The following is a 9,371-nucleotide window of genomic DNA, read 5'->3' as shown; positions in this document are numbered from 1 at the left end:
GCCTGAGCGCGTGACTCTGCATCATGTGACGAGGTCTGTTTTTGTTGCCTGCTGGCAGCTACACAGAGGACAAAAAAGTGTAGAAAGCCTCAATTAAAATGTTGGGAACGATGGCTTTTTAAAATACAGGCTCGATGAAGATTTGATTTTGTTTCACGGCGCTGTTATTTTTTTTAACGGCACGGCTTTTTGAACACTACGTCCAATGAATACCTCTTTGTGAAGTGTCACCAGTCATTTGTTGAACGTGGTTCTGCACTGAAGGTAAGACCGTCTCATACTGCCACCTGTACCCGTATTTTAACCCCAGTGTAATCTGGTGACGTCAGTGATTAACCAGAACTAGATGTGGGTGTCCTGATCTAAATCAGACATCTTTAGCACAGTAAACATATGAAAACTTGTCTTGTTCTTTCAGATGAATGCTCTGGTGGCTCTCTGTCACTTCTGTGAGCTCCATGGCCCTCGAACCCTGTTCTGCACTGAGGCACTACACCCGCCTTCCCCATCCCCTTCATCCCAGGTAGGTGCCCAAATGCCAGGGGACCGAGATGGTGACCGTGATGGTGAAGGTCTAACCATGAAGGCCAACAGCTCAGCCACACAGAAAGAAATGTGTGAGGTGAGTAGAAGGGGCCTGACTGTGACTTTATCAGATGCTTGGATCCCTCGCTTTATTTGTTCCTTCATTAATTTTCAGCCTTAAAGTACTGATTTCCTTTTTTCTTTGTCTCGTAGGGTTGCCGATCCTTGCCTGCATCTCACCCGGGCTTTGTTAGCATTGATGATGAAACAGGCATCCGCTTCCTGAGCCACCAGCACCCCAGACAGCCCCAGCTTTTCAGCGTGGTCCGACAGGCTTGCGTACGCAGTCTCAGCTGTGAGGTAATTAGTGACATGTTTATGTGGGTGCTGTCTGTGGGCTTTAATCGGCTGATTACTGATATACTTCGTTATGTTTTCTGTTTGTTTTGGTGTCAGGTGTGTCCCGGACGTGAAGGGCCCATTTTTTTTGGAGACGAGCAACATGGATTTGTGTTCTCACACACCTTCTTTATCAAAGACAGTCTCGCTAGAGGCTTCCAGCGTTGGTACAGTATTGTTATGGTAGCCATGGACAGAATCTACCTTATAAACTCCTGGCCTTTCCTGCTGCGTCACCTCAAGCTTACTATACAGAGTCTGCAGAGCACAGCTCTAAAGGTAGAGCACGTATATAAACATAATAAACTCAGCAGACTTATTAGTGCTTCTGATGTCTTTGGACTGTCCTTTCCATTAGGTGTTTGACAATGAACAGGGAGTTTGTCCCCAGCGAGCTGTGAGGATGAACAGTGCATTTTCACCTGCAGTTTTTCCACACCAAAGGAGCGGCAATGCAGCCCGATCGCTGACTTCGCTCACCCAGCATCCTAACCTCTGGGCCAGCCTGCACTCCTCCTTTAGCTGGTGAGTCATTAGGTTCAAAGAAACTGTTCTTCTTTTTCCAGTCAGTCTCTCACCCGGCTAACGAGTGGTCTCACCTCACTTCCAGGTTACTTAAAGCTTGTGGTAGCCGTCTGACGGAGAAGCTCCTGGAAGGAGCCCCCACCGAGGACACTCTGGTGCTCATAGAGAGACAAACGGGTAGATGCATTGACCTCCATTAAGAGGCGTGATATTTATTTATGCATATACAGCTGTGATCAGAAGTTTGCATACACTCATCATGAACATGAATCTCATAGTAATTTTGGGCTTTAAATTATTCGTTTGAACTGTTATTTTTTCCACAGTGGAATGACTGTACAGCATACATCTTTAATGACTTTAAAAAGCAAGAACTGAATGTACAAGATTGAATTTATTTGGGATTTTCTCTAATCCACACAGTGTCAAAAGTATACATACAGACTCAAATATACAAACATACACTCCCTCTAAAATTTGGTTTAATGTTCCTTAGGAAGTTGCACCTTAATTGCTCAATAAGTATCTGGCATATTTTGGGGGCTGGGTAGTTGACCCATCTTCTTGGCAGAGTTCATTTAGATTTGTTGGTTCGTTGAATCAGCTCAGCTTATAAGCATAGTCCACAGATTTTCTGAGTGAGGTCAGGGCTTTGGGAAGGTCATTTCAGATGCTTAGTGTTAGCCTGCTTTATCCCTTCCAAAACCAGGTTTGATGTGTTTAGGATCATTATCCTGTGGGAATACCAACTGTGTGGAGTTAGTCATCCTTCTTCATTATCCTATCCACTTTGTACAACTTATTATTTGACTGTCAGTCAAAAGGTCTTACAGCACAATGCTTGACATTTCAAGGCAGACTTGAGCCTTGGTGCTTCCTGGCTCAAGTCTTCCAGTATCAACTGACGGTGACAGTTTGGGTCTTCTTACAGAACCTGGTAAAGTGGTGACATATCTGAATAATTTGTACTTGCGTACAATGGTTTTAACTGATAACCTTCGAATTTGTGTATTTTCTGATCTGTTGGTTAGAATGGATCCAAGAGACCGTCCCAGCTTGTGTAAATCTGCAGTTCTTCTTCTTAGATCTTCCCTGAGTTCCTTTGACTTTCCCATTGTTCTGAGTAGTGGTTAATCCAATGAGTGCTGTCAAACAAATCTCTTTATGCTGGCAACAAGAGAAAATTAATAGGCCTTGGCAAGTAAAGACTTTGTAGAACCTTCAGCGCAACAGTGAATAGCCAAATAAGAATTGGGTGCACCAGTTATAGCCAAACTGGTGCACCCAATTCTTATTTTTTTTAAAGTCATTAAAGATGTTGGCTGTGCAATTATTCTACCCTGGAACATGAACTGTGTTCCAGGGCAGAAGGATAATCTAACCAGCAAATTCTTGTGGTTCTCTGAGTGAATTATATGTCCCACTGGTGGGGCTTGGAGGTCCCACAGGTGGGGCTCAGACAACCAGATGAAAAATATGAAGTTGAAAAAATGCATTTAAAAGGAAAATAGGCGAAAAGGAGATTTCTGATGTAAATTGCTGAAGCTTTTAAACAAAATTCAACGTGCATCTTTTTTTCTTGTTGATGACTGGTTTAAAAAAATGTGCAGTGTCACCTTGACTCAGCTTCTGAAGTGGAACGTGTGTGAAAAAGTTTAAAAACCACTTCTTTTAGATGTGGTTAGGTTCATTTTGTTCCTAAATTAACCTAAACTCATGACAGCATGTCATTAGTTTGAACAACATGCTTATGGTTTTTATCATCTGACTGAGAAAGCTCTGGTGAAAGTGTGAATCACCAGACGAGTCTGTGGAGAGACGCCAGAAAAACAGTTATTCACTAAAGCATCCCAACTTTCCAGAGAATTTACACAATTCCAGTCAGTATTCAGTAATATCATGTACAAAAAAAGAAACCCAACATTTACAGTGAAACTTTCTCTGACAGTATTAGCTCTGTAATTTTAAATCCTATTCTGGGTCATTTGACCAAGAATCTGTTCATTTATACACCAAATGGACACTCATTACATAGACTTTGCTAGGAGATGGTTGAGTCCTGTTTTACCTTTAGAAGTGCTTTAATTATTTGTGACAAACATTCATCAAGGTGCTGGAATCATTCCTCAGAGATTTTGGTTCATAATGACATGACAACATCACACAGTATCTTCAGATTTATGACAATACATTTCTAACAATAAGTAAACAATACCGATCTTTGCTGTGGCAATTAAATGGTTCTTTATTGGTACTAAGCCAAACCACAAGCAGCTGCCTGAACTGTTGATGAAAGACAGGATGGATTCATGTTATTTATTCCAAATTCTGACCCTACTATCTGAATATTGCAGCGGAAAGTGAGACTCATCACTAGGCAGTATTTTTCCAAGCTTCCAATTGGAAGTTGTCCAGTTTTGGTGATTCTCCTCTGATGTCAACAAGGCATTTTCACCTAGAGAACTGCTCCTTACTGTATATTTTCTTTTCTTTCTTTTTTTCTTTTTTATTTACTGGGTATTTTCTTCTTTTTTTTTTTCCATTCTCTGTAAACTCTGTGTGGTTGTGTGGGAACATCAGCAGTTTCTGAACTGCTAAGATCAGGCCACAGCCCACCATGCAACATTGAAAGTCTCATAAATCACCTTTCTTCCCCATTATGATGATCACTTTAAACGTCAGCAGGTCATGTTGACCATGACTACATGAATAAATGAACAGGGTTGCTATCATGTGAGTTGGCCGGATATTTGTGTTACCAAGTAGTTGAAACACTGTACTTAGTAATGTGGTCGCTATGCAGTGCAGGTCATAGGTGTTACTAACAGAGTCTGTTTTTTTTGTTTTGGAAACAGTGGGTAGCTATCCTCATGTGTGCACTATGATGATAGTTGTGTAGGTATGACTCGTGTGGTGTATGAACCGCCGTTTATCACAGTTTCCTACGGAAATTCCCCACATTTGTAATGAACCTTTGCTTGAAAGCATTTGCTTTTTCTGTTTTTTAATGTCATGTGTTTTAAAGAGCAAGAGGAGGAAATGAGCTGCTGGGAGGGAGCAGAAGGAGGTGCTTCAAAGACGCAGAGGCACCTGTCAGAGACCGAGCTGGCCCACAACTTCCTGAGCGATGATACAAAACTGGATGAATTACCTGGTCCAAAATTTAGGTCACTGAGGCATTTGAGACAGGTGAACTTAAGCACATTTGTAGTTTGCTAATGTATACCCAACTTAATCATGAACAGCGATAGAAAACTGAGATTGAATAAAGAAAAATACGTGTTTTTACAATCATTTATATGGTAAAGTGATGCATATTGGTTAAAAAAATAGCTCATACACTATATCTGTGAGCTGTTGCTTGGTAAACATTGTGGTTCGTTCGGCAGGTCCTCGGGGCTCCTGACTTTCGACAGCTAGCCTGGCACGTGCTCATGGGAAATCAGGTCATATGGAGAGGTGCAGATCCAGTTCTCATCCAGTCAGCTTTTACAGTGCTAAAGGTACTCTGCTCCAGTGGTGTGGCCTTTGTAGATAGAGCGTTGTATATGTAATATGGGTAAACATGAACTTTTGGGGCAGGGGAGCGCACCTACTATTTGTGTGAGGGTGTAATGATGTTGTTATTGTACAGTTTTGACCTTTTCTTTTGCGACTACATGCTCTCTTGGGGTTTTCTTTGTGGTTATTTTTCATTTGAATACTTGAAAGATAAATTTTTAATGTTATCAGTATATAATTTTAAGACAAGTTCATACTGTAATGTTTGTGTTACTTTACCACAGTTCTTTAGTAGTTGTCAGAAAAGCATCACTTATAGCATTAATGTGTAAGCAGAGACAGCAAGGCTGTGTGAATGTTTGGCAGATCAAACAGTGTATCATCACGGCCATTAACTCACTTCTCTATTTTCCCATTAGTCTTTGCTCCCGGTAGGCTGTGTGCGCTCCGTGCCATACAGCTCTCAGTACGAGGAGGCCTACAAGTGCAACTTTCTGGGTCTCTGCCCCGATGTGCCTATTCCAGCTCACGTCAGCTCCTCAGGTGCAAGAAGCTCTTTGAGATTTGTAGATCGCTGTGTGAGATTCTCTGTCAAAAACTGTAGATGTGTATTTGCAGATTAAACTGTAATAATTTTGCTTTGATTTGCTCTTCAGAGTTTACAGTGCTCGTGGACGTCACCTCAGAGAGAAGCTGTCACATCCCAGCTGTAAGAGAAGACGACATCAGCTCGCTTTATCAGTTCACCATCACCAGTGCCAACACACAACCTATAGACAGGGGTGAGTACATCGGTCTTGATTTAATTTGCTGCATGTTTGTTGCCTCTGTTAGCGTTACACAATTTACAGTCTGGGAACCCATCGGCTTGACTGCTGATTAATCCTCTGAGGCCAAAGGTAAACTTTTCACGGCTTCCTGTGTAGTCGGCGTTTTTCTGTTCGTTGCTTTCTTTTTGTGCTTTTTGCTCATTCTTTACAAAGTCGGGTAAATTAAAAGACCGATAATAAAAAGCTTCATTTTCTACGGCAGCCGATGTTTTCAGGTTTCCATCTTGACAAATGCCATCCTTCCTTTGCTCTTCACACAGAAAGCTTACAGCCATGTAACCCCAGCCTGCTCTAGCCTAATTGGTCGATACCACTTGGACTAAAAGCAGATTACAAATAGACGTCTTTATATGTAGAATCTTTTTATAGAGATTACAAATTTACATTTATCATCATCTGACTCTGTATCAGTGAAAAGGACAGATTTTTTTCCCCTCCTGATTGATTAACCCTTGTTTAAGTCAGAGCAGCTGTTAAAGTGAAAGTAGAAAAATGCTCAAGCACAGCAAGAGCGTTAAGGGATCCATTAAAAAAAATGAAGAATTTGCATTCAAAACAGAAACTAGTTGTTTCCACAGAATATATATCAGAGAATCCATCTCACACGTCTTCAGACTTTGTGCCAGCAGACAAACCAAACTGGTTCTGGGCAAATCAGAGTTCTGTGATGAACTTAGAGTCAGAAGGTCACGGCTACAGGTGTGTTTTAGGTTTTACAGGTGTACCGAACATCGTTTTTTACAGCAATTCCTACCAATAAATTCCTATTAATTCAGTAAAACATGAAAAAAGTTCCCATTAATCACTATCTATTATAGAAATTTCTTGCCTTTTTTTCTTAACACTAGATTCCTTTACAAAAATAGGGCCCCATTACTTTATCATGTCATAAAACTTATACCAACATATACCAGGATTAAACGTGAAGTTAAACTTCTTTGCGCTGACAGAGAGGGGAGTTTAAGATCAAAGTAGCCTGTATGTCGCCCGCATTGTGAAACGAGTTTGACACCCCTCCTTTAAAGGGTTCTGACTATATAGGAACACACACACACACACACACACACACACACACACACACACACACACACACACACACACACAGCAGAATACACAAAAGCAACAAACATACCAGCATACCTGAGAAAGGGTCAAAAACTAAATCCAAATTATAAACTTCAAAGCTACAGAAACCTTACATGAGAATGAGTAAACAGCAAAACATTTGCTGCGTAGCTGGTTGCAGCGACTGCTTGCAAGATCATAAAGCTACTCAGACCGCGGCCTGTTTTTCCTTTTCGCGCTCTCTGCATCCTGTGGTTCATCAGTCTGATTTGTTGACGTTTTCTCACAGCAGACGGTTATACACAAATAGTTCAACCAATCACCTACTAAGAGTTTTTAATTATTTTTTTTTGCTTGACTCTTTTTTTTTTTTTCTCAACTTTCCCTCATGGTTCTTCCACTGACTAAATCTTTGTCCTCTTTCTCCAGGTCCAGCATTACTGAACAAGCTGGAGGTCGCTCTGTGCAATGAGAACCTGTCGGTGGATGTTGTGTCTCACTGCCTGCTGTGTTTGAAGGAGGAGTGGATGAAGTGAGTAAAGCTTCTTTATGCCACGTTCCACATACTTCAGAACTCTGATGTCGGAACAGTGCATTTTACAAAAAGCCAGCAAAAACAGAATTTGTTTAGGTTCTCATTAAGGTAGAGCCATTCAGGGAGAAACAGGGAAAAACACATTAATGGATAGAGCTCGATCACTGCTCACTATTTAATGAGTCAAAAACACACAACACTTGCAGTACAGATTAAAAGTTTATAATTTTACTGTTGTTTACATTCAGTACTGCGATCTTGGATTGCTAACTTAGGATATTTCCAAGTGGGAAGTCTTATTGAGAGGGCGTTCCACACAAAGATTCCCACTGGAAACTTGATGTTTCCGAATTCTGTCTTCTTCAGGAAGGCATAATTAGTCTTAAGTGTGATCTATTTGTTTTTTCAGTAAAGTCAAAGTGCTGTTCAAGTTCTCCAAAGTGGACGGTCGAGGAAGAGAGGACACGCAGAAGGTTCTGGCACTCCTCGGTGCTACGGGGCCCGGGGAAGAGGACAACGTCAGGCTGCTCAAGTACTGGATGACTGGACTTAGCAAAACATACAAGAGCCATTTAATGACAGCTGTCCGAGGAGGGGAGAGGAGCCCCAGCCAGTGACAAAGAAGAGGAGGAGGAGGAGATTAGGATAAAGAAAGGGGAGCTGAAATGAGGGGGAATGCCATTTCTTTGACATTCCCCTTGTTTTGTTTTGTTTTGTTTTGTTTTGTTTTCTTTTATTAATTTGTTTAGTTTTGGGTGTTTTTCTTACCCACATTCTTGTCATTTAATGACAGGACTGTGAACGGATGACACAAAGGGTTTCGCTCGTCAATTATGGTTGTTTTCAGTAACTGTTGTGTATCTAACGATGATGATTATCTTGCTCACTAAACAAGTAGAATCAGTTTGGATAATGCATGAGGGCTTTTATTTGTCAAAGGGAACTCTTATAGGAGACCTTTTTATACAGATATGTAAAGCTTAGCTTATTACAAAAAAAGACTTTGCACTTTGTTTACTCCTGCTGATGTTTTAAAATAAAATAAAAACCAATGTAAACTTTGAGTCTGACATCCTTTCTCGACCCATGGTTGGCTCCACCTTGTGGTGAATAGAAAGAAAATGGGAGGGAAAGTGAAGCGGAGACCTTTTGTTTCTCCATCACCTCCCACTCGTTTGAAGGCCTTCCTGCGAGCAAGCTTTAAGTGGTGTAAGACAGCACTTTAAAAAAAAATTTCCCCATGTCCTGAAACATACAAAAAGTGTTGCATAACAAGGACCCAGGACAGATGACCACATCGGCAGGATTTGGGGTTTTTAATGAACCAGTCACTCTGATCTGCTTTTTTGTTTTTTCCATGCCAGTTATATGAGCCTGTTGATGTGCTGAAGCTCGCAGACTTTACTCAGTAAAATGTGGCTTTATTTAAGTTGGAGGATGTTTTTGAAAAAAAATTTCATGACCCCAAAATTTTAAGTTTCAAACTTGTGTTTTAGTCCTAATTATGAAGGAAAAAGTGAGTTTGCATATATTGGAGTGACTAGTTTTTTTTTCTATTTAAAGGAATGCACTTCTTTTGTTTTTATTAAATCTGGATTTCATTTGTTGAGTTAGGCTCCGACATGTGTGGACTTCATCTGCAGCAGCTTCACAAATTTTCTGCGTATTTACTTCCCTCTGAATTTTAAATGCAGTATGAACCAGGAAGACGGCACTCTGACTAGATATTTATATCTATCATTAAAACGTAGCATAAGTAAAGAGGTTTTGATTTAGTCATGCCTTGGGGAATATGGAGCCCTCGCTTGCTGCGGCTGTCTGGTTTCCTTTTCCTGTCAGTAGAGATACCTCTCTGGGAAATTTTCCTCTGTCCTTTGGCTTATGATCCAACAAACATGAAGAATAACGACTTCCTTCCTTTCATCATTAATCAACTCCTCTGTTGACATCTGACTGATATCCCAAACCAACGCGATGCTTTGCATAACCTG

At 40.8% G+C, this 9,371-nt stretch overlaps 1 protein-coding gene across 2 annotated transcripts; it reads left to right on the top strand.

Annotated features, from left to right (window-relative positions):
• Positions 1-47: 47 nt before the first annotated feature.
• On the top strand, positions 48-8,444 carry flcn (folliculin). 2 transcript variants are annotated; one of them, XM_040029925.1, is made up of 12 exons: positions 52-264; positions 419-622; positions 739-885; positions 982-1,203; positions 1,283-1,449; positions 1,535-1,626; positions 4,475-4,638; positions 4,839-4,952; positions 5,370-5,493; positions 5,607-5,732; positions 7,275-7,377; positions 7,790-8,444. In XM_040029925.1, exons 2-12 carry the CDS (start codon positions 419-421, stop codon positions 7,995-7,997), a joined length of 1,671 nt encoding a protein of 556 aa, XP_039885859.1. In that variant the 5' UTR covers positions 52-264; the 3' UTR covers positions 7,998-8,444. The 2 variants fall into 2 exon arrangements, with proteins under 2 accessions (XP_039885858.1, XP_039885859.1); XM_040029924.1 differs by having other exon boundaries at positions 48-264; positions 739-1,203.
• The last annotated feature ends 927 nt before the right edge of the window (positions 8,445-9,371 follow it).

This window comes from Simochromis diagramma, unplaced genomic scaffold, assembly GCF_900408965.1.
Source record: "Simochromis diagramma unplaced genomic scaffold, fSimDia1.1 OVJJ01000361.1, whole genome shotgun sequence".
NCBI classification, from domain to species: domain Eukaryota; kingdom Metazoa; phylum Chordata; class Actinopteri; order Cichliformes; family Cichlidae; genus Simochromis; species Simochromis diagramma.
The sequence above is the reverse complement of the archived record's forward strand: the minus strand, read 5'-3'. Positions and strand labels throughout refer to the sequence as shown.

Excerpts from the sequence above, each read along its gene's own strand:
- flcn (XM_040029924.1), top strand. The coding sequence starts at position 419 with ATGAATGCTCTGGTGGCTCTCTGTCACTTCTGTGAGCTCCATGGCCCT. Across the intron at positions 1,204-1,282 it reads TGCAGAGCACAGCTCTAAAG|GTGTTTGACAATGAACAGGG; the intron begins GTAGAGCACGTA and ends CCTTTCCATTAG. Across the intron at positions 4,953-5,369 it reads CAGCTTTTACAGTGCTAAAG|TCTTTGCTCCCGGTAGGCTG; the intron begins GTACTCTGCTCC and ends TTTTCCCATTAG.